At 40.6% G+C, this 25,825-nt stretch overlaps 1 protein-coding gene across 26 annotated transcripts in view; it reads right to left on the reverse strand.

Moving 5' to 3' along the window:
- The window catches only part of Epb41l2 (erythrocyte membrane protein band 4.1 like 2), a 180,391-nt gene that overhangs the window by 8,992 nt on the left and 145,574 nt on the right, over window positions 1-25,825 (reverse strand). For 8 of the 26 annotated variants that reach the window (XM_076927987.1, XM_076927992.1, XM_076927993.1 and 5 more), the window contains exons 13-21: window positions 24,271-24,333; window positions 22,309-22,455; window positions 21,029-21,130; window positions 17,816-17,983; window positions 16,115-16,168; window positions 15,365-15,925; window positions 13,491-13,613; window positions 11,441-11,539; window positions 9,650-9,730 (exon numbers count right to left, since the gene is read on the reverse strand). In XM_076927987.1, coding sequence (XP_076784102.1) covers window positions 9,650-9,730; window positions 11,441-11,539; window positions 13,491-13,613; window positions 15,365-15,925; window positions 16,115-16,168; window positions 17,816-17,983; window positions 21,029-21,130; window positions 22,309-22,455; window positions 24,271-24,333 — 1,398 coding nt within the window. The remainder of the gene's footprint in view (window positions 1-9,649; window positions 9,731-11,440; window positions 11,540-13,490; window positions 13,614-15,364; window positions 15,926-16,114; window positions 16,169-17,815; window positions 17,984-21,028; window positions 21,131-22,308; window positions 22,456-24,270; window positions 24,334-25,825) is intronic. The other 18 variants (XM_076928004.1, XM_076928005.1, XM_076927999.1 and 15 more) reach the window with 17 other exon arrangements.

Genomic DNA, 25,825 nt, shown 5'->3' on the forward strand with positions numbered 1-25,825 from the left:
CTATGGAGCACACCTTGAAGCTGTTCATTAGACCCAGGTACAGCCAACAAGCACTGGGGAAGAGCAAGAGCCATAATCAATGCCTGATATATCTGATTTTTTTAAAATGTGTATATGTATTTTGTCTGCATATATGCCCATGTACCCATGTATACTGATATCCTTGGAAGCCAGAAAAGAGTGTAAGATCTGTTCTGTAACTCCTAGAACCGAGTTACAGATGGTTATGATCCACCAATGAGTGCTGAAAAACAAGCCCAGGTCCTCTGGAAGAAAAACCAGTGTCCTGGAACCACTGAGCCACCTCTTCAGCCTGTATCTTAAATTATGCCTGTAATCCTTTCATTCTGAAGGAATCTCAGGTCTCAGCCAAAACTAAAAAATTAACTTCTCCAGAGACACGTTCTGGGAGAAGCACATTCCAAAGACTTACACATACATTCCAGGAGAAGGGTCCAAGATAAGAGAATTAAAAGGTTATCAGGAAGCTGGGCCCTTAGAGCAATACACTTGGGTAAACAGAAGCTAAGTATAACACTCATTGTCATAAGATAATGTTGCCAAGAAACTGGACGTGGGAGTTTGAGGTCAGCCTTTGTGGTTAGCATTGTCTAAGAGGTGACTGTAAGACTGCCCTCATAAACCCTGTGAAAACTGTATAAAACCTGCTCCTAGCTGTAGCTCAGGGTTCCTCTAACCTGCATGCGGGGAACCCCAGTGCACTGAATCAATAAACCTTGCTTTTGCATTGAACCCCCTGTCCGTGAGTGTTTTTGTGAAAGTGTGTCTTCCCAGTTTGGATCTCAAGGTCCAATAATTCTTTATCAACTCAAGAAATTAAAGGTAATAACAAGTTAAAAAGACATTATTATAGCAACAACAAAGATCATGAGAGGGCTGGTCTGCTCCTGTATGGACACCGTATCCCGAGACATCCTAGAGGGGCCACTGAACTCAGAGCAGCAGGTAAAAACAGTCACCCATTGCCCTACGCCCTCCCCAGAGCTACATCTGGAAGCAGGTAGTGCTCAGGACCCACCAGACCCCACCAGACCCCGCCCCTGCAAAATACCACTCCTCTTCCGCCCCCTGCCTGGGCCTTGTGCCTGGAGCAGACACCCAGCTGGTCTGCTCCCTTATGGACACTGTATCCCGAGACACCCTAGAGGGGCCACTGAACTCAGAGCAGTGGGCACCCACATCATGAGACATCCTAGAGGACCCACTACACTCAAAGCAGTGGACACCTAGCTCATCTGCTCCTGTGAAGACACCTTATCCTGAGATATCCTAGAGAAGACACTGTAACCAGAAAGATGGAGCTCTGGATCACAGAGACATCTGGACCCTGAGGAGTTCAGACACAAGGAAGACAACTGGAAAGGCAGGCTCCAGTAAGAGACAGTGAGTGCAGGTAGCACTAGAGTTAACCAGATGGTGAAAGGCAAACACATGAATGTAAGCAACAGAATCCAAAGTTACTTGGCATCATCAGAACCCAGTTCTCCACAATAGCAAGCCCTGAACACCACATCACACCAGAAAAGCAGGATTCAGAATTAAAATCACTTCTCATGACGATGATAGAGGACTTTAAGAAGGAAATAAATAACATTCTCAAAGAATTTGAGGAGAACACAGGTAGACAGTTAGAAACCCTTAAAGAGGAAACACAAAAATCCCTTAAAAGAATTGCAAGAAAATACAACCAAACAGGTGAAGGAATTAAACAAAACCACCCAGGATCTAAAAATGGAAGTAGAAAAAAATAAAGAAATCTCAAAGGGAGACTACCCTGGAAATAGAAAACCTAAGAAAGAGATCAGGAAGCACAGCTGTAAGCATCACCAACAGAATACAAAAGAGAGAAGAAAGAATCTCATGTGCAGAAGATACCATGGAAAACATTGACACATCAGTCAAAGAAAATGCAAAATACAAAAGCTCCTAACCCAAAACATCCAGGAAATCCAGGACAAAATGAAAAGGCCAAACCTAAGGATAATAGGTATATATGAGGGTGAAGATTCCCAACTTAAAGGGCCAGTAAATATCTTCAACAAAATTATAGAGGAAAACTTTCCTAACCTACAGAAAGAGATGTCCATAAATATACAAGAACTCCAAATAGACTAGACCAGAAAAGAAATACCTCCTATCACATAATAATCAAAACACCAAATGTACAAAACAAAGAAAAAAATACTAAAAGCAGTAAGGGAAAAGGGTAAAATAACATATATAAAGGAATACCTATAAGAATTACACCAGACTTCTCATGAGAGAATATAAAAGCCAGAAGATCCTGGGCTGATATCATATAGAACCTAAGAGAACACAAATGCCAGCCCAGACTACTATACCCAGCAATACTCTCAAACAATATTGATGGAGAAACCAAGATATTCCATGACAAAACTAAATTTACACAATATCTTATCACAAATCCAGCACTTCAAAGGATAACTGGAAAACTCCAACACAAGGAGGGAAACTACAACCTAGAAAAAGCAAGAAAGTAGTCTTCCAACAACCCAAAAAGAAGATAGCTACATGAATATAATTCCACCGCTAATAACAAAAATAACAGGAAGCAACATTCATTTTTCCTTAATATCTCTAATATCAATGGAATCAATTCTCCAATAAAAAGACATAGACTATCAGACTGGATACATAAACAGGACCCAGAATTTTGCTGCATACAGAAAACGCACCTCTGTGAAAAAGACAGACACTACCTCAGAGTAAAAGGATGGAAAACAATTTTCCAAGCAAATGGTCCCAAGAAACAAGCTGGAGTAGCGATTCTAATATTAAATTAAATCAATTTTCAACCAAAAGTAATCAAAAAAAAAAAAAAAGATAAGGACACTTCATTTTCATCAAAGGAAAAATGTACCAAGAGGAATTTGCAATTCTGAACATCTATGCTCCAAATGCAAGGGCACCCACATACATAAAAGAAACTTTACTAAAGCTTAAAGCATACATTGCACCTCACACAATAATAGTGGGAGATTTCAACACCCCACTCTCAGCTATGGACAGATCGTGGAAACAAAAACTAAACAGAGACACAATGAAACTAACAGAAGTTATGAACCAATTGGATTTAACTGACATCTATAGAACATTTCATCCTAAAACAAAAGAATATACCTTTTTCTCAGCACCTCATGCTACCTTCTCTAAAATAGACCATATAATTGGTCACAAAACAGGCCTCAACAGATACAAAAAGATTGAAATAATCCCTTGTACCCTATCAAACCACCATGGACTAAGGCTGGTCTTTAATAATGACAAAAACAATGAAATGCCCACATACACGTGGAAACTGAACAATGCTCTACTCAATGATGACTTGGTCAAGGAAGAAATAAAGAAAGAAATTAAAGACTTTTTAGATTTAAATGAAAATGAGGACTCATCATACCAAAACTTGTGGGACTCCATGGAAGCAGTGCTAAGAGGAAAACTCATAGCTCTAAGTGCCTACAAAAAGAAACTGGAAAGAGCACACACTAACAAATTGACAGAACACCTGAAAGCGTTAGAACAAAAAGAAGGAAATGTACTGAAGAGGAGTAGACGACAGGAAATAATCAAACCCAGAGCTGAAATCAACCAAGTAGAAACAGAAACAAGTATATATGTATACATATGAACACACACATACACACACTCATATATACATGGACACACACACGTATATATGTACACATATGAACACACACATACACACACTCACATTATATGTGTGTGTGCATGTATATATGAGTGTGTACACATGTATATGTGTGTGCATGTATATATACTTGTATATATGTATAATATGCATGTATGAAAATATTACAATGGAACTCATTTAGTGCTATGCTAACCAGAATATTAACTTTAAAGAATCAACAAGCATGTTTGTGAAGGTCTCAAGATACAAGACTAACATGTCTAAAAACGTTATGGACTGACAAGATGACTCAGGAAAAGTGCCCAGCACCTTCATAAAACAGCAAGATGCCACAGCTCCCCTGTCATCCCTGTACTCATTCCACAAGATGGGCTATCAGACAGGAGAACTGGCCGGAAGCCCATACTCAGAACAGCACAGTGGCAAAAACAACAGAGAACCTGCCCTCTAACCAGGCAGAATGAGAGAACTGAACCCCCCATGAACAATTGTGCTCTTACCTCCACAAGTGTGCCTTGGGACACACTCATCCTCTCTCACACTCACAATCATTCTGTCAGACGATCAGGGAGTTTGCTATGAGACTGTGTCTCCTTATAATGTCAGAATCTACACCCAAAGCCTCACCAAAACAACTGCCTATGCATGAGCTGAACAAGAGTGTTACCAACAGACAGGCCAAACTGGACAGGGGAAAGCCCATGAGGCCTCAACCTACACAAAGAATTACAGCAACTAAGGATGCTAAGAGTGGAAAAACAGTCTTCCCCAGGGAAGAGCACAGCGATTGATCATCCGATACCAAATGGTCAGTTCTAAAAACATACATGAGTAACATTACACAGTCTGAGCGGACTAAATTTAAGAATATATATGTATTTGTGTATGTATGTATACATATTACTAGGAAAGCAAGATTCAGATTTAAAATCACTTCTAATGATGATGATAGAGGACTTTAAGAAGGACATAAATAACATTCTCAAAGAATTTGAGAACACAGGTAAACAGGTAGCAGCCCTTAAAGAGGAAACACAAAAGTCTCTTAAAGAATTATAAGAGAACACAACCAAACAGGTGAAGGAATTGAACAAATCCATCCAGGACATAAAAATGGAAGTAGAAACAATCAAGAAATCACAAAGGGAGACTACCCTGGAGATAGAAAACCTAGGAAAGAAATCAGGAGTCATAGATGCAAGCATCACCAACAGAATACAAGAGATAGAAGAGAGAATCTCAGGTGCAGAAGAAACCATAGAAAATATTGACACAACTGTCAAAGAAAATGCAAAATGCAAAAAGCTCCTAACCCAAAACAACCAGGAAATCCAGCACACAATGAGAAGACCAAACCTAAGGATAATAGATGAGAGTGAAGATTCCCAACTTAAAGGGCCAATAAATATCTTCAACAAAATTATAGAAGAAAACTTCCCTAATCTAAAGAACAAGATGCCCATAAACATACAAGAAGCCTATAGAACACCAAATAGACTAGACCAGAAAAGAAATACCTTCTGTCACATAATAATCAAAACACCAAGTGCACAAAACAAAGAAAGAATATTAAATGAAGGAAAAAAGGCCAAGTAACATATAAGGCAGACCTATCAGAATTACACCAGACTTCTCACCAGATACTATAAAAGCTAGAAGAGGCTGGACAGATGTCATACAGACCCTAAGAGAACACAAATGCCAGCCCAGGCTACTATACCCAGCAAAACTCTCAATTACCATAGATGGAAAAACCAAGATATTCCATGACAAAACCAAATTTACACAATATCTTTCCACAAACCCAGCATTACAAAGGATAATAGCAGGAAAGCTCCAATACAAGGAGGGAAATTATACCCTAGAAAGAGCAAGAAAGTAACCCTCTTCCAACAAATACAAAAGAAGATAGCTACGTAAAGATAATTTCACCTCTAATCAGGGTGAAATTTACTCTTCCCCCAACCCCTCTTCTAATATCTCAACACCCATAATCAGCTGGAAGAAGTTAATGAAGAGTCGGCGCCCCTATTCCTTGGACTTGGGGACTGAGGTGGTTAATATTGGGCTGTCTTTATAGTGAAAAGTAGTGGTTTTGGTGGAACAGGGAAGATTAGCTAGGATTTATTGCATAGCTATAACCCATTGGTAGAAATCTGTATAATTGTTATTAAGATGAAGTTATAACTTCTTAAATGGTACAAAATTTACTTTGACTTCAAATTTAAGGTTTTCATTGGTATGAGCTTCTTATTAATATAAAAGTGAGATGAATATTGTTACTATCATAGGCATTGTGCCTGTATAACACATTTAGGAATACAAGGCTTAGACCCAGTCCTTCTTTAACTTTTCTAACTGATTTGAGATGGTTAGCCTGTGAGTTAAGGGCCTATAGCAAATTCATGGCTCTGAGTTTATTGTTAGGGTGTTTTCTATATTTTATTTAGAAATAGCTGAGAGGAGTTAACAGAAAACAGTCCAGATTGCCTTACATGGATAGTTGGTTTTCAAAATGTAAGTCGTCCACAGAATTGACGTTACAAACATCTCTGTATTAATGTTCATTTTGATTAGAGACCTGTCTGCTCCTGACAGCTTCCTGTCTTGGATTCTAAGAAGAAATTGAGCATCTTTGGAGTTACTCCAGCTGTGGTGAGACAGCCACTAGGCAAGAATTGCCTCTTTCCATCTACAGACAACTTTCCAGAAAAGGACACACTTGCAGAATAGTCAACTGATTATATCTGCCAAGACAGAGTAATCAGCCCTTAATAATTTCTGCATCACTAGGTCCGTCAGATGATCTTGGGCCAGAAGGCTGAAAATCAGATGCTCCAACATTTTGTAGTATAGGGACTGTCCAGGTGTTCAGCGGTCTTTATAAACTGGCTAAGTTTTAGAAGCTATGCTTTGTGCTTCCCATAATTTCATTTAACTCAGTCATTCTGGATTTCTGATGGGGTTGAAGACTTATAGTCTCATAGCCAATCCTGGCTATTTACTTTGAGAGAAAAGATTTGAGAGGATGGTTTTCAGCTGACATTCATTCTAAAGCCAAGAAAAAAGCCAGGTTCAGAACTAAGTCTTTTAGTTAGGAGGGATGACAGAGGTTTTGGTTAGTCAACAAAATGACGGACTGGGTATTAGGTCTATCTTGTACCTTACTGACACAAATTGGTATAGTTATGCTCTAATTGTATTTTAAGAGAAGAGTTTTATTTTAACAGGAAGGGGACTAACTTAGGAGGAGCTAAGGTGGGAGGAATAAAGAGAGGAAGAGGAGGAGTAAGGAAAGGAGGAGCTAGGTGACAAGAGGCAGGAGGGAGGGTGGACATGGAGGCGGATGTTCACATGTCTCCGCCAGTGAAAGATAGTTGATATATCTAGGTTAGGTATTGGGTTACACTTCTGATTGTATGGGCATCTTGTAATTGAGCATTACCAAACTTATAAAGCCTTTGATTAACATTAAAAAAATTGTATAAAAGCAAAAAGGAGAAGTGGGGATGGGATAGGGGTATTCTAGGGAGGGGAAATGGGGAAAGGGGATGGCATCTAAAATGTAAATAAAATATCCAATAAAAAAGAAAATGAAAAAAAGTGTAAAATAAAATGAGTTAAAACCTCCTTCAACACTTATCATTTGTCATGTTCAGTGCATCTGGTCTTATTTTGAGGCCTTTGATCTATTTGGAGTTGAGTTTTGTGTAGTGTGATAAGTATGGCTCTATTTGTATTCTTCTGTATGAGGACAGAAGAATAATTTTACCATTATTATTTGTTTAAGATACCATGTTTTTTTCCCTTGTGTATTTCTTACGTAATAAAAAAAAATCAAGTATCAAAAAAAATCTGAAATGTAAACATACTATCCAATAAATAAATAAAGATCATGAGAACATATCACAGTCAAATTCACAGGAAAAAAAAATGTGACCCTGGGTCTCAGTAGAGTTGGTTAGCTTTGAACTTGTTGGGTTCCTTCTACTCTAGTCTGAGAACAGACCTAGACAACGGGCTGCAGCATCACAGCAGACTGAGAACTTTTATTAGGGATAAATATGCTCAGAAGAGGAACTACAGGTTGTTCCCTCCAGAAGTGAAGCAGGAATCATGACTGGCATGGAATGAAGAGTTGCTGAGCTGGACCCTAAGACAGCATGCCTTTCAGACACACCAACATGAAGAGGCATCTCCTTTTGTGTCTTGCTCGAGTAAAGGAATAGCCCAAGATTCTTCTGAACATGAGGAAGGAAGTAGAAAAGGTGCAAATGGTATCAGGATCACTATGCAATCAGCATCATGTTTGGCAAGAAAGTCATTTTCATTTAAGTTTACATAGTTCATAAGATCCCAGAACAGCTTTAAGGAGACCGTGAACCTATCGTGGTTTCTGGTGGGGAGTGTCCAGGTTGGACCTGACTTTAGCAGTGTTGAGGCATGGTCTCACAGCCACAGTTAAGGATTCTGAGTCATCCCTCTAAATTAGGACTGTGTTATTTTCCCACCCAAGTTTCATATTTGTTATCCTTGCCTTTCACAAGCAATGCTACATAACCAGAAGTTTTCTCGGCATATAGGCTAAAAGGTGAAACAAACAACTGAACCCAAGAGCTACTCAGCTGGGAAAAGTCATTACAAAGCATGGACAGGTCCGAGTTTTTGCAGGGAGAAAGTTAAAAAAAAAAAAAAAAAAACAATGGCTGGGAACATTCACATCTTCCTGCTTAGAATGCTGAAGGAACTTAGCAAGCAGTTCTGGAGCAAGAAGCCCAGAAGGAAACTAAGAGTCAGGTAAACTCCACCTCCAGATCAGGGGAGTCCAAACCCCAGAAGGCAACAGTGGACCACATCCTTACTTCCAAGACAAGGTTCTTTCCCACAGTGAGTGGACTGGCCACCTCCTAGGAACCCTCATTCTAAGTTTACACTGAGCACCCACAACAACTTTATCTCTAACCCTCAGAAACTACAACCAAAGCAAACCAACAAACAAACAAATCCCCATAAATTATGGAACATGTAATTAAAATATCACGCTTACAACTGTCACACACAGAGCCTTTCTCAAACATGCAGGTCTTATATCTAACAGTGGCCTTCTGTGGCACCACGCTGTGTTCAAAGCTGTGACTACCATCCGCCCCTCTTCTCCAGTGGATGCAAACATGCAATCCACTAAACACTTCTTTTCCTTTCTTCAAGTTGTGAAAAAAAAAAAAAAAAAAAACCTTGTTCTCCTTTTTAAAAATCAGTTTAAAAAAAGAAAAGTCAGAGAGCAAGAAAGGAAAAAAAGAAGGAAGGGAGGGAGGAGGAAGGAAAAGGAAGAGGAGGAGGAAGAAGAGGAGGAAGGCATCAAGCTCTCTTCTCACCACTTGGAACTACAGTCTAACAATCACACATCAAGCAGCTTTGCACATTACCTCTTTATAACCATTATAATAGGCACTACATTTAGTTTAAATATATAAATAGAATCAATATAAATTTTCATCTTGAGAGAAATATTAATCTTTTCTTCTCTCTACTACCTCAAATTATAATAAAGAAAATTCTTAATAATCAATAGCCCAACTTTTTCCTTTGCTACAAAAATGCCTTAAAAATATTCAACAACTAAGGCATTTAAGAAATCTTGGTGGTTTTTGTTTTGTTGTTTAATTTTTAGGGAACTGTCACTAACTGCCATTTGTTTTAAAATGTGTGACAACTTGTTTTTAAACCAGGCCAATGGGTATCCCTTCACTGGTCACCAGAAGTCCCCACTATCTTATATATCATTGCAGTGGATGATGAACAAGCATCATGTTTTGTTCCAATGTGCTCAGGACCTCTCACAGGATGGGATACTCCAGGCTCAGAAGTGTCTTTCCCCTCTAAGGAGGGAACTGGACTCCACCCAGAATGAACCAGGAGGCGACCACACCCAGATGTGACAGGAAAGGTGCTTACCTGATCATGATCCAGAGCTGCGTCTCCTGTGATCACAATGCGTTTCTCAATCCGTGTTTCAGAGATCCCACCTTTCACAGTCTAAGGTCAGAAAGAAGAGACAATAACTGGAGCTGGCAAGCGGAGAATAAAGGCAAAGCCCAGTTTCCACCTCTTACCATCTTAAGACCAGAACACAGAGCAGTACAAGGCTCAGGCTCCAGAGACTCAAGTGCTACACTCCTCAATTCAACAAAGTTCTATTGCTAACGTTACTGCAGTATCATACGTGTCCTCTGATCGAAAGCAGCCTTGAAAATACCAACGGGGCTGAAGAGATGGCTCAGCGGTTAAGAGCACCAACTGTTCTTCCAGAGGTCCTGAGTTCAATTCCCAGCAACCACATGGTGGCTCACAACCATCTGTAATGTCATCTGATGCCCTCTTCTGGTGTGTCTGAAGAGAGCAATGGTGGTGTACTGATATGCATAAAAGAAATAAGTAAATCTTTAAAAAAAAAAATACCAACATTCTATGAGATGAAAATGGAACAGATACTATTTTAAAAATCTAAGTTTTTCCATTGGGATAATCTACTTACTACATTCCCTAAGTTTCTTCCCTATCAGTTGGCCAAGTTTTGAAAAGGAAAGTAGAAAGAAAAAAAAAATTGTTTGGGATTTGTAGAGTTATAAGCATTTTAGGTGGGTTTTATATTTAGGAAATGGTTTGATACAAATAGTTTTGATGCTTGATTCCAGTCATACAAATCTGTTTTGTGAGTTCACTCAATTTAATGCAATTTTAAAAATACTTGCATTTGATTTAAGATAAGAAAAACAAGTGAGATTTTCACCAAAGGTTTGAGCTGATAATTGCTTCCATGTGTGGTTGTGCACATAGACAGAGAACACACTGTGCACTGGCTGCTCAGAGGACTAGGGTGAATGAATGGCCTCACAACAGTTACTGCTTAGGTGCAGCTCAGAGTACCCGGGGCATGCTGGAGATCCTCGGAGAGCCTCAGAAACAGACCACAGACAATACCAGTCCTGAGGAAGCACACAGGCAACCTCTACAACCTTCACAATTCACATATCAAGTCACAAGCAGTGGCACTTAACTGAGAAATAATGCTTACCACTAGCTTTACAATTTATTAGAATGAACACCAACATACATTGCATTTTTAATTCACAAAAATCTCTTGCTATTTTTGCTTGCTTCTTTAAATTATTGTCTAGAAACATGGGGTGGAAAGGGTATAAAAGACACATTTAAGACCATTAAGCACTAATCCAATGTGAAAACAGAAGCAAAATGCAATGTGGAAAGTCAGACTTGAACACATGGCATGCAGCAGAGTCAGCTGGAAGCTTCCTCGCCGGGTCTCAGTAGGTCAGGAGTGATCATGATTATTAGACATCTAAGCCCCAGATGCAGCTGATGCTGTCAGGCCGAGGACTATGGGTGATAGAGTATCACAGGTTCAGAAAAGGCTCTGGGTAAATGTCAAGTCTACATACTAGGATTTAAATAAATGAGAGAAGTCTCACAGTTTTACTAAAGTACTACTGTCTATGCAGCTGTCTTAAATATAGCTAGTCATATTTTTACCCCCTTGTACTTTACAAAACTGAAATTTGGTTCACAACAATTTGTTATTGGAGCCTGATTTCTTGGATACTTTAAGAAGGACATTTCAATCCACTGGCACTGTGTGTGTCTTACTTAGAAGTGTGTAAAGGAACAAAGGAGCGATACAGAAAAGATCTGTTTGCCATGTACCATCTTCTCCCTAGGGCTCTTTACCTTGGTGATGTGTGTGGTTGTCGTTGTTGACGCGGACTCAGATGTGATGGTTTGTGCAGTCAGTAACACGCCCGAGTCACCACCAGCCCCGCCGTCAATCTTTGGACAGTTGGAGGAAAAATACAAAGTAATGCTTAACTTCCGTCATGTGAGAAAAGACTTCCCCACCCAAGTATGCATCGTCTAAGAGGCAGCTGGCAGGAGATCCTAGCTTCCTATCCTCTGCGTGTTGTAGTGGTAGGTAGTTCATGGTCCAGAGAGCAGCTGGCATTGAAAGCAGAACTGTGAAAACCATGATGTACAGAAACAAACCATGTCAGAAAGAGAGAGAATGAAGGAGGAGGTGAGACTGTCAGTCAACCAAGAGGAAAGAACATTTGTAGAAGCTAGACAAAGAACCCGAGAACCAGAGGAAGGCGTTTCCAGTGACCAGAAGTACTGGCTTTGCTACTGTTTTTAAGCACAGGTGGGTAAAAATAGGTAAACATTTTCTCAGATTACTAAGTAACAGAACCTGTTGAGGACAGACTGAACTTGAATGATTTATTTACTTCTCAATATATTCTACAAAAATATATTCTCTTAATATATAATATTCTTTTACAATGGTTGAGATCTCATGATTATATATATGAGTGCACATAATAAAATGGATGTGTGAATACACACACAGAAGCTGTGGTATATCTTATACACTTATAAATTTGTTTAACACTGGAAGAGGCAGAATATTGTAGAGTCTGCCAGGAAAAATAACAAAGCAAATTAATAGCTTAGTTATGTGAGAATCACAAACACAGCTGCCTATTTCCTGACATGAGCACAAGGAAGCTTCTCTCAAACTCACCTCAGGCACCTGAGCCCCTTTCTGAGGGGCTCACCACATGGCAGACCTAGTCAGAGCAACATTCTCACAAACCTGCCCACAAGAAGAAGCCTGTTTGCTCTTATGTGGGATCCATGCACACATATAGATTAACATGCTTGAAACTGTTTTGAGAAATGTTGCATACATGTTTACATTCAATCTTAAACTATTTTGAGACCTGACATACTTCACCATACTGCAATCTTACCAGAGAAAGGCAAATTACTTATCACATATGTTTTTACATAGGTCCATTTTGAAATGATGAACCTTTTGTTCCATTTAATTTGTTGATATCTGTATACATATGTTTGTGGAGCCCAGAGGACAGTGTCAGGTGTCTTCCTCAACTTCTCCCCACCTTGTTTTTCGGGCAGAATCTCTCAGTGAACCCGAAGATTACCAATTTGAATTTGGCTGCACTGCCCACAGATCTTCCTCCTCAACACTGGCATTACAGTTCTGTACTACTCCTAGCTTTGAACAAGGGAACTGAACTCGGGTCCTCGTGCTTGTGTGGGAAGTACTTTACCATAAAACTAAATAATCTCTCCAGCTTTCTTATCTAAAAATATCTCTGCAGAACCAGAGCCTGTAGAGATAGAATAGAGTATGTGGTTCCTGTAGTCACTTGGACAGTTACATGGAATTCACTGCGCGTCTAAGGTAAGTGACCCAGAGGAAAAGAGAAAGTATGTGGGTGTCTCTAATGACAGAATACAATCTGAGTTTATCTGCTCTGCCTTCATGAAGTCAGTGCAGCGGGGAGCTTATAACAAATCTACATAATATATGACATCTAGTAAGCTTTGCAAGGTCATCTGATTCCTAAGAATGTGCACAGTTTTAGATACAACAGGCCAGAAAAGCCCCATAGTAACAGGATGGGGCTTGTGCAGTCTGTCTTAACTAACCATGTGCACAACTCTCCTGTGGAAGTGCCAGGTCATCAACATGTACTTCCTCTCCTTCTCTAACTAAGGTTTCTCTTTAGGTACCAGAGATTGACTGAAGCTCTGTGTCTAAATCTAAGACAGCAACAGAGCTAGTCATATTATTGGAACAGTTGCAGTGTGTGAAAACTTATGTCAAAGCTAGGAACAGGGGAAGACACTGAAAACAGAAATATTCATACTAAACAAGAAAGGGGATTCAGGTAGTGTAAATCTTGAGCTTTTGTACCTGTGGAGACTCATATGTGATGGTTTTGGTCTCAGTTTGAACAATGGGGACTTCCTTGGTGGAGATTTCTGTCCTTTGTGAGGCATCAGAAATTGTTACCATCTCTGTCTTTACCACTGGTGGCTGAGGTAGAAAAGGAAGGGAAAGACAAATTCTAGTGGTCATGAAGTAGAAGTGTTTAAAGGAACCTTCAAAAATAACTGTTAAAAAATATTCAAACACACACTCATGCAGGGAAAGTAAGAGTAAAAGCAAATAAATTCAAAGATATAAAAGATTTATATCTCCTTCAAGTATATCTCACACACATATGTGTATATATATATGTGTATGTGTGTATATATACACATATGTGTGTATATATACACACGCATACATTCTCTGTCTCTCACACACTCATACACACACACACACACACACACACACACAGAAACAAGCTAACACAGTGGCTCCCTATTGCATTACTCCTCAGACTGTGCTGGTCCTACACCACTACACTGGCACACGGACACTCTACTTTGGGAAACATAAAAGATAACAGTATGTACTGTATAATGGTAAGTATGTACTTTTATCTTTACTGAAGCTTAAAGAACCAATGTGAAGGGTTTTTTTTTTTTACTGTTTTTTACTGCAAACTCCGTGAACCAAGATTTGCTCTCCCTCTCCCAATTTCTGACACCATTGTCAGAAGAGTATTTTCAAGTATGAGTGTTTTCAATCACACTCATCTGAAAATTTGCTTTCTTTTGCATTAAGTACAATAAAATGTCATATCTAAAAGTAGTCAATCAGTGTTGCGTTAAGTGCTCTGAATGATTTTAAGCATGAAGAGAGGTCCAATCCTCTAGGATTGTTAACCCTGCTAGGCATCCACAGCGAAGCAGACCACAGCACTGCCAAATATGAGAGCACGCCTTAGAGAGAGAGCTCTCAACAGGTAGAATTAATTAAATAGAAAAGGTAGTTTAGGGTGTTCAAGAGAGTCTTGAGATGTCTTTCCTGAACTGTAATATGAAATTTAAAGTAAGCTACTTACTCCAAAACAAAGCCACTTAAAGACTGTCCACTCCAGCAGAGAGAAAATGTTGATAAACCCTGACAACTGCGGGCATCCTGGAATTGACAGACACTCCTGTGCAAGTTCACTATCACACGAGTCAGTGTTCCTCATGATCAAGAACCAATCCGAGAGGAATGTGCAAGGTTCTCTTTCTTGAAAATAAAAGGATGAAGCACAACTAATCTAGACTGGTCTACAAACGACAGCAGACGTCCAGGACTGACGGAAGAACGTGAGGTGTGCGCTTCCAGGGCACTGCTTAGTCCTTGGACGTCACAAAGACTTAACCAAACCACACTCTCCCTGGACTCTAAAGACAAGTCACAGTGGCACTCAAGAAATAACGTGCTCCCCACCACCTCAGAGCAGCTGCTGCAAGCTCTAAGGAAGAGTGAGAAGATGCAGAGAGTCACATGCAGTCATTGCCTCAGGAGCACACACTAAACTCTCAGCCTCTCAACTCTCATCAGTGCACACACATTGAACTCCATAACCCATGAGAGAAGGCATGTGATTGAGGAAGGCATGCAAAGAAAGACGAGAGCATCCAGAACATGCGAAGGAAACCTGGATGGGAACCAGAGAGCAAGTGCCGCAGCTGCAGCTGGCCTGCGGGCAACCCACTGCAGCAGAGAAGATAGCAAGTGTGACCTGCAGAGGAACTACAAAGCAGTGCCTTCCCTTCTTCCCAGGAGACAGAAAAACCACTCTTGCTGACAAAGCTGAAGAAGAATCAGGAGACGTGAGGAATGGCAGGCATTTCCACCTGAGAAACAGCTATAGCTTAGCTCATGCTGAGACTCCCATTTACCTCTGAACAACAAATAATCTCTGGTAAACCATCAATGTCAAGATGGGGCACCTCTCCATTAACTTTGTGCTGATCTTCCTCTGCTTCTTCTCTCATGTCTTGCTCAGCAGTGCCTCCGTGTGCACCCTTCTCTCCAGGTAACTTTTGGGCAACTACATTTTCCTGGGCCTCTGTTTCTACTGGGAGCGCACCGGCCCCTGCTTGTCTGTCTGGGATGGCTTCGGGCAGTGCTGCCTCCCTCTCTACTACCTTGGCTCCTGGGCCGGGCTCCTCCTCCAGCTCTTCATCACACTCCTGCTCTTCCCTTATGGTGCCCTCGGTCACTCGGTGGTGGGGCTGGTACTCGCCCATGTCCTCCTCGCTCTCGCTGCTGCTGCTGCTGCTCTCAGAAGACAGGGAGGTGGAGTCTTTGTGTGCCACAGGCTCCACCTTACGAGTCTCCCCAGGACCACTCCCCGGTGAGATCTCTTTACCATTCGTTTCTTCTGTGATTACGCTTTCGTCTTTCCCAACCTCTGCCTGCTGCTTCTCCTCTACTACATTCAGAGTCTCATGTGAACTCTGTACAAAAACAAGACGGATGAGGGAAAAAAATATATGAATAAATAAAAACAGTGGCAGCCCAAATTAACTGATGGCAGATTCATGTCATGAAGAAGAACAAGATGGCTGTGATGTGAACTGAAAGGGAAGCGGGAACATGAGGTGGATGAGAGGTGTGAAGGAATGGCATTAACATGGAAGAAGAACCTTAACAGCGTCCCTGGGTCCAGTGCAAGGCCCTTCCGACGTGGGAGGACGAGTCTGCGAAACAAAAAGCAACCAAGGACACAAAATCAATATGGTTTTACCTCAACAACCACCAAGACAGACACGTGACAGCGCAGAGCAGTAAGAATTAGCCCTGCTGCACCCTGTGCTTAAGGTCACATACAGGACAATTAGACAAATGCCACAACACTTACAAAAACAAACAACAACACAGCCAGTATTCTCACAAAGAAATGTTTAAAAATTATTAAGACTACTTATGGACTTGAAAATGCTAAGAAAAATATGCTCTTATATTTAAGTTAATCAGCTTAAAGGATAAACATTACAACTTGGAAATCTTTTCCTCAAATTCTTTAGTCTGAATCTAGAACAAGGGCTGGGACCCCAAGTCCTAAACAAATGCAGCATCATCAAGGATGGATTGACTGACTGACTGACTGACTGACTGACTGATTTCTTCCTTTTTGGATGGTGCTTTTCAAAAAACATTTTGATTGGCAAAATCATGGTTGGTTTCAAACAGCTATTAAGATTAAGATGTTCATTCCAGAAAGTTACTTAATGCCTCAATTTGTAATAGAGGTATAGTAACATAAATGACTCTAGTCCAGTACTAACTGGGGTGCAGGGTTCTTTCAGAGTTGGTTCAATGCTTCACGCTACCTCCTCATACTTACAGAAATAAAGCAGTGAGGCAGTGAGACAAGCTCACATCCTTGTGGCACTCCTAGTAGTGACCTAACCTCCCCCCCCCCCCAAAAAAAAAAAAAACCCAGCTCCAGGCAGCGCTGCTATTTACTCAAAAATATCACCCACCCTGAATGCGGATGTGCAACAGTCCTCTGACCCTGCTGGATGTCAACTGCCATGCCATGAAAACACTAACTGTACTTAGAGGTTTTCCTAACAGAAATCAGTCCATCATGGGTTCCAGCAACCAAGGACACCCAGAGCTAAGTGATATAATGTCTGTAGCTCCTACAAACATATGCTACAGACTCTGTAACTGGTTACTCTGAAAGCCGTGGCAACTGCATGTCTGAGTTGCTCAAAATGCATACCATGGAAGAATATGATCAAAGAACAAAGAATCACCTTTCCGGTTTTACCGAAGACTCTGGAGTTTCAGATATTAACCTGCAAACCTCAAGCCTGTTTTTATAAGCAAGTAACATTTAACTAGAGACTCCTCCAGAGATGAAGATGCTTAGTGCTCAGAGCATCTCTAAGGAGCACATCTCCTGCTCACTACAGGCCAGTGGCACAACTGTTACTGAGCCTCAAATGGCTAGACAGGCTTGGCTTTCAAGATCCCAGAGGATCATTCGACACACTTAGCGCAGCAACTCTGGTCGGGCACCTGAGTGCTGTTTTAAATAGTAAACTACCAGAGATTGGGTTTTGAACTTGAGCTCTGGGAAGCTCTTAGCTGGCTCTGCTCAGGTGAGTTTTCCTTCATATAATAACTGCAACTCTGGGCCTCAGTGCTTTAAACAGTATCCCAAATTTTGGCATTCTCCCCAGCCCCCCATCTATGAGAGTTACTCTATAATCATATTCACTCTTTCTTGATGTTTCTCCCAGTGACTGGAGTGGAGGAAAAGGTACCTAAATGCTCCCAAAATGAAAATTTGGTCTCATGTGCTTTTAGTAGAGGGGAAATTAAGTAAAATGCACCTCAGGCAAGTGTGAAAAAGGCGCAGAAGGAAGCAGCTCTCTGGGTGCATTAGCGTTCACAACAGTGCCCTCTGCTGTCCAAGTGGCGGATGAAGGCAAGGAGGCTTTCACACTATGAGAAAAGCCCTGTCCACTAAACAAAATGGATGTTATCTCTTCTTCTAGGCTCTAGAGGTCAGAAAAGGAAGAGCAAAGAGTTAGCAATACATCAAGACAGACAGCAGTGACCTACTGAAGAAAAGAAAGTTACACAAGAAAGAACAACAGAACCATGTGATGAAAGGAAAAATGAGAATTTTGGAGATAAAAGCAGGTTAAGTGAAGGCTTGCCTGAATGCCAGTTTTTGCACCTTGACCGACAATTTCTGGCAGTTGTAACCTACAGAAGCCATTTATCACTGAACTGTAACAAACAGCAACCCCAAACCCTCAAACACTGCTGTCTGAGGTGCCCCCTTGGTCACTTTCCACAGAGAATGATCTCTCCAGCAGCCATTAGAAAGGCTTCTTTCCTGTGCTGGACCCTGCTCTCCATGGGCTTCCCTATGCACTCTGGATCTCTGACCGCCCTCGTGACAAAAGCATAGCCACCTAACTCCTGTGCTCTCCCCCACTGCATACAACTGCAACAAACAGACCTGACAAAAGGGGGTGAGGTCCGCTTTTCTTTTTCCCCAAAAATAGTCTGAAAAAGAAAGACAATCCCAAAATTTGAAAACTTAATATCCACTCATATTTAACCTTCAGATTTCTATCCCTTAACACTGAGAGGGTAACAGAGAGGCTTGACAATCCTCAGAAACTTGGGAATGTCATAAAGAATGAACTAGGGAATCCCACCGAGTGGGACTTTGTGAGAATTCTCAATAAACCACATTCTCCAGTGATGTTTTCAAACGGTAAGTGCTTGTCAAGTATACAGTGTTCCTCAGAGTGGGAGAGTGTGCAAGTTCTTAAAATGTTCAGCAGAGAAAACAGTTTCTGATCTTAATAAAAACTGTGAAATTAACGTGCTGTGCACTGAATCAAGTATTTCCGAAAGTCTCCTAATGACTGGGGGTGCTGCACACATTGAGTGTTTGCCCTACATGCCCAGCCTCCTGGGATCACTCCTCAGTACTGCAGCCCCCATCCCAAAGTACCTTAAAACAACAGTGGAGCTCATCTCTCATAGAGAGGCACAAGAGAACACAAGCTGTACAATACACAATGGTTACTTACCCATTAAAGACTAAAAATCTATTGGCTTCTAATTTTCTATTCTACCCCCAATATTATTCATGGTCAAACTAAAGCCATTTTGAAAATTCATCGTATTTATTTTTTAAACAAGATACCACTTCTTAAAAAAAAAATACCTAAACAAACCAACCAAACACCTATATGGCTGGTTAGAGATGAGAGATGGCTCAGCAGTTAGGAGCCCTTGTTCTTGCAGAGGACCCAGGTTCGATTCCCAGCACCCACAAAGTGATTCACAAGCATCTGTAACTCTAGCTCCAGGGGATTTGATGCCTTCTCTTTGACTTCTCTGGACACCAAGCACACATGAGGTATACATACATATATGTAGGCAAACACTCATACATAAAAATGAACAAATATTTTAATTACTTTTCTTAGACCCATATTATAAGAATTTGAAAATTTTAAGCAAATACATGTACATGGTTTTTTTTTCCACTTTTCAATAATGATTATTATCCAAAGATAAATTTAAAAACCTGGAAAATCAACACTGAAAGGGAGACATAAAAAAACTGAAATGGCATCAGCTCAAGCCAGCGCCTGAGCAGACTGAGCAAGTACTTCCAACAGTGGTGTGTTACCTCAAGAGAAAAAAGAATCAGACAAAGGGCCAATAATGGTTCCATAGACGAGGCAACTAGACAGCAGGAGCTAGATTACCTGAAGATATAGACATTATACATATGACAGAAAATACAGTCATTTCAAGGGTATATAATCCCTCTAGGAATGTTTCCTGATTAAACACCACATAATTTTACTCTATAAATTGTTTTATACTGTACATTCATAAACTATAAAATCCAGAAAATGATAACTTTAAATATCTTCACCAAAATTCTAGGTAATAATGCCAAAAGCCCTTATCAAATGATGCCATTTGAGTTGGCCCCTGGGCACCCTGATTACTATTCCCTCATCCTTTATCCATTTCAGGACCTTAAGGCTTGAACCTCAGCAACTGTGTGTGCTCTTCCTTTAGCACGGAAAGGTCTTCCGGTCTAACTTTCTTACCATTAAGAACCCACTTTAAATGCTATCTCCTCCTGACCCTTCTAACACACATGAAGATTTACTTTTGACATTCTTATCATATGACAGTCTCCATCACTGAACATGTGCGCCTGCTGCCTCCCTCTCCAGCAGACTGTAAGCTCTCAGGGCTAAGAAGCTCTCAGGGCTAAGAGGCCAGCTAACCAACCAGAGCAGGCAAGTACAGTGGAAGGCAATGGAAAGCTTGTTTCCTCCCTTGTGACACATATTCAGGGCACAGAGAGAAAGAAGTTGCTGCATACAACAATGTATCTTTTGTTACATTAAAAGTCTGGAAAATGAAGATTCAAATGCTTCCCACATGTGATTAGTAAATTATGAACCAAAGCACAAGTAAAGTATTTTAATAGCAGCATCGTGTGCCTAAAGGGACAGTACAGTGCATTCCCATGAGGCTCTGTTCCCAACCACAAGTCACATGTGTTAAATGATGGATCATGCATCACCTAACATGGTTGATATTCTTGCAATTCCATACGCTCAAAATGCAAGCAAGGTGTTAAGACAGATGTTTCCTCCCAATGCCCCATAGTCCTAATGCACAGGAGCCTAATGTTTGATAATTTTGTTTTGTTTTGTTTTTCCAGACATGGATTCTCTGTGTAGTCAACTGTCCTGGAACTCACTCAGCAGACCAGGCTGGCCTTGAACTCACAGAGATCCACTTCCCTCTGCTTCCCAAATATTGGGATTAAAGGTGTTTATCACCATGCCTTTTGTTTTTTGTTTTAGTTTGGTTCTTTTTTGTTTTTGTTTTTCCTCCAAGTAACCTTGGCTGTTACAAGCCTAACTTTTTAAACATTCAAAAACTATTTGAAAGATAAATTGACATTAAGAATCATATTTCTGTCTGTGAGCAGAAATGCATGGAGGAGAGGAGCGGAAGCAGACAGAGTGACGAGAGGTGGGCACCTTGTGCGCCTGAGCTGCCTCTTCAGGTGTCTGTGTTGCTCCCACCAGGTACTTCTCCAACTTCGAGGTCAGAATATCCTTGAAAAGATTCTGGTCTTTTCTCTATTGTTTTAAACAATGACACAATCAACACAAAGACACATGCATCACACCTCAGCAACACAAACATAAAAGAACATGTGGAGCGGTGGGGCAATGGGGCAGACCACACGAAACAGCACACAGAGGAAGGCTGTTCAGTCCTAGGTCTGAAGCCACTGCTTCTCTAGAAATTCTAGACCAAGCTGCTGAAGCTACTGGTTTTCCAGCCAGCTGGTAAATGCTGGTTTCCTCCTTCACAATGCCCAGCATGGAGCTTATCTAATTTGACAGGTTTTATTTTTCAGTTCAGCAATTGCTTTTGTTCACTGGTTTTTACTGCTCTGCTTTCCATTCAGTGCCACCAACTTAGAAACTAATTACTACAAGAGGCTGTGCTCTGAGGAGGGCGAGCAAAACCAGCACTGTAGTATCAAAACCAAATGTCTACAATCGGGCAATAGTCACTACAGAACCAAAGGACATAATAAAATTGTACCATAGAAGCTTTCAAAAACGAAAAGTAAATTATATCAATCTCCTCAAGAATGCACCCAGGACCTGTTTCTGGAAGCATCAAGAAAACAAACAGGGACAGCCATGGAATGGATGCAGAGCTATTTTGAGAGGATTCTAAAGGTAATCCTCAGTGACGGTAAGCCGCAGGCCTTACCTTCTGTAAAAACAAACAAGAATATTTGGGACTCATTCGTGTTTATAATGTTTTGCCAAGAAGTTTTGTAAGTGTATTGACATATAATACTTCAAAAATTTTTAACAGAGCTCATTAATCTCCAAAGGTAAATATTAACTCCTTATCTTCATAGTAATGACCTTAAACTAATCTACATGATATATCTTCCTTCACAAACCAAACATCCTTATTTGAGAAGCCAATAACTAAGCTACTTAGATACAAGATTACATTAGTTCCTGAGTTGTCCTAACAATTCAATACTACTTTTTTATTACCTAAATACAATGATAAAATTACTCTGAAAATATTTCCAAAGTACTTTGAAACTCATAAAATTTACCTAAGAATTAAGCCAAAAAAAGATTACATTGTTAATACTTAGTAGTTTAAAACTTGTTAGCAATATAAAAGAATTTATGTGGGAACATTTTCTAAAGTCTGAGAGTCAACAAACAAGATGCAGGAGCACGTGAGACACAGAGCCGACAGGCAGCCAGTGACATACCGCTTGTGTCTGGAAGGACAGAGGTGTGACACGCCGCTTCTCCCATTCACTGGGGCGAGGCTCAGGTGTGGACTCCATGAAATGGCGCTTGAGCTCACTAATACTAGCCTGATGTTTCAGAATGGCCTCCTGGGCCTTATCCAGGTCCTAGCAACATGTAACATGACAGAGGGGGATCCAGGACGAGAAACCCAGCAGGGCAAGAGCAGAACCAAAAAAATATGATAAAGTAAACTTATGATTCAAAAATGTAATAAAGCAAGAAAAATGCCAAGTCTCAAAAGCCATATTATTATCTGTGGATAGCCCTGAGTTCATAAAAATTTGAAAACAAGGTCATTGAGTTATTTTACTCATATCTGAGTGATTTTACTTTCTTCTCTGTTTGAGATTTTAAGTGATTTTAGATGATTCACATTGGAAGGGAGCCATGGAACTGACTATAACGGCTAAGAATCCACATACACACACTTGGATTGAAATAGCAGCCTACGGTTTTGTTAGCACAAATGTATCTTTGGGATAAAGGCTCTTAACTAAATTGTATTCTGTGAATATAGTAAAACAAAGAAGAATAATCTTAGAGACACATTTGGCTGAAGGGAGGAAGCCTATCCAGAACTATCACCAAAAGTAGAAAAACCAAGGGACAGCTTTGCCAGAAAATTCCAAATTCCAGTGGCTTTTAATTCTTAAAGAATAAAAATAACTCCTTCCAGAGACCGTTTCTGCTTGATCTCTCTAAATGAAGTGCACACTGGTCTCATGCACTAACGAAAACAGGTGAAACCCAGCCACTTCATGAACACAAGAAAAAACCTGCAGGTTCTACTGTCACTGCTGTGGGGCCCGATGAACCGGAGAGTCAGCAGATTTAGAAGAAAAAAAGCACAGAAACAAAATCAAAACAAAATAGAAACTGGCTCTGGTGAGTAGTGCATGTATAACCAATGTTCAGGAATTTGAATTAACAGAATTTTAAATGTTTTGTTGTATTTCAAAAGTAACAGGCTGCCTGTAGATTACAGCCCCACTCCCAAAGGCAGACCATGCATCTGATAAATTAGCTGATCCACAGTCATGCGCAAGCATAGTAGCTCACCATGAGCTTCTATAGACATTTGCAAACCCTCATGAAAGCCTGAAACTGTCCATGGCATAGGAAATGACTGGCTTGAGATCAGGCACGTTTCTTGCCTCTGTTCACAACAGTGTTACTTATTATACTTTACAGAACTTTAGTAAGTTAAGCAACAATACATTTTAACATTATCCAAGCTGTCAAAGCAACTGAAGAGATTAGTCAGATTACTCCAAGCTGCAGGTGTCCCTGAATATGCTACACACCCCCTCAGCACAAGAAGGAAAGACGATGTTCTTCTGTGACATGGGGAACACACTTTACAGTTCCCAATGTCTCTATCTGTAGCTCTCGTCCTCCCTTCCCTTCCACCCCGTCCTCTGTTCTTTTCTTTTAGTAGGGACAATCCTATTGACTAGCATGTTCTCAGGTCCAACACTTTAAAGGGACCACACACCTTGTTAAATAGATGATAGTGGGACATCAAGCAAGAGGAGCCATGAGCCATAAGGGCAAGTGAGTGGGCCAACATTATATAAAACTTACCTACTTTGTTTGACATATATTAAACTCGTTTGTGTTACTTCATGTTGTATAGCTTAAAGGTGATTAGGGAAAGGGGCTTATTTGGTAAGGACTAGACATAAATAAAAGAGCCTTTCCCCAAGCTGTCAGTTTGAGAACTTACAGTAGACATATTCCTACCTACGTTATCTAAGAACCAAGGTGGACTGGTAGCATGCACTCCCAAGTTCAATATCCCCATGCACTGCATGCACCGTGCTTGAAAAGAGCAGCCAGCCAGTCTGTGCGTGACCTCCCGTCCACAGCAGCCTGGCAGCCAGAGGACAGAGTGCAATGCTTTCTTAGATCATACAAACCTCCAACATTAAATTGCTATGTCTGACATAAATATTATCCCCGTCTACTCTCAAGGTATTTTTCTGTGAAATTAAATCACACACAGGGAGAAAAGGCAAATAAACACAAGTATATCAGTCAACAAGCACCACAAACAAGCCAGAATTTCATCATCTACGATGTTAACATAAAAGAGAATAAAAATCTTAAAAGCCACAACAAACAAAAGTCAGGTAAAACCCCAAGAGTACACTCTACCATCATCTCCTAGCCCACCCAACCCCAACCAAAGGAGTAGCAGGCAGCAGGCACTTATTATTTAACATAAAGGAAGCAGACACCTGCTCCGGGCACATCGATGCATCTTCCATCTTCCCCTGCAAAGCCACTGGGCACACAGGCAGAGGAGAGGGCTCCCAGAGGGCTCCACCACCAGGGCAGAGATGCTGTGTCCCACTGAATGGTGCAGCAGCATGAGCTTGCTCCTGGCCCTGAAGACACGCTAAGCCAGTGGCTGTCCTCACCTAGTTGCTGTACAGGATGAAATGATCCTTTGTGTAGGTGGAATGGACAAGGGCAGCTCACTCTTTCTCAGTCCCTAGAGTACGCTCTACTTTTAAGAATTTTTTCTTATAAGCAGAAAAATGAGAGCGCAAAGATGGCAAAACCCAAGTAGTGACGGAACAAGGTACAGAGACACTAAATTTGTGTGCAGCTCTGAGTAGGCTACAAATTTTACATCATTATACATTGTTCCATCAGTTTTTAAATATAGATTTTCTTCAGGCAAAATTAGCCAATTAGCTTTTTTCATATTAAAATGGGTATTTAAAAATATTCTTTCAAATGTAGCCACTTTCACGCCATATTTATGCAGTAGTTTTCTGCATTTGGATATATCCAAATATTTAATGACCCCCAAATCAATTTGGAAGCAGGACTAAGAAATATTGAGTAAATGTTGACACTAGGAGACTCATGTCAGAAACAAAAAGCAGACACAAAAACAGCATCAGCTTCCCAGGCTAGCCCATCCATGTGCTCCTCTCCAAGGACACAAGGACAGTGCCACAGAGTTGAAAGGACTCCTGTGTTCTAACCATTCCAGGGTACGTGTGAGAGGTAACGGGAGCTAAGAGCCCTTCCCCACCTCCGTGTCAGAGGTGACAAACATGACATAGCCACTATATGTTCGTGAAGGGTCAGCCTCTACTTTCTTGGTTAACATTTAATTCACTAAAATGTTGATCTGTGGTTATTTCTCAAGTAAATGTAAAAAAATTACAATTTCTCCTACAATAATATATTTTTTCCATTTCTTATATTTTTCTTTATGTTTGCCCTGAATTCTGTGATATATACTCTGTGTTGATCGAAGCCCTAAGATACAAGACACTTAACTTAATCAACCAGACCATATTGAGCAATAATTAAAAATGTGTTGCACATGCTAAGGCTGGCTTCCTAGTACTGCAGAGGTAGAACACTTCAAACAAGCTCTTACACAAATGTAAGAAGTCTCAGACACCTAATTTTAAATACATAAGAACAGAAAGGTCAACCTCTCATATTTAG

This window comes from Arvicanthis niloticus, chromosome 30, assembly GCF_011762505.2.
Source record: "Arvicanthis niloticus isolate mArvNil1 chromosome 30, mArvNil1.pat.X, whole genome shotgun sequence".
In the NCBI taxonomy this organism is placed as follows: Eukaryota; Metazoa; Chordata; class Mammalia; order Rodentia; family Muridae; genus Arvicanthis; species Arvicanthis niloticus.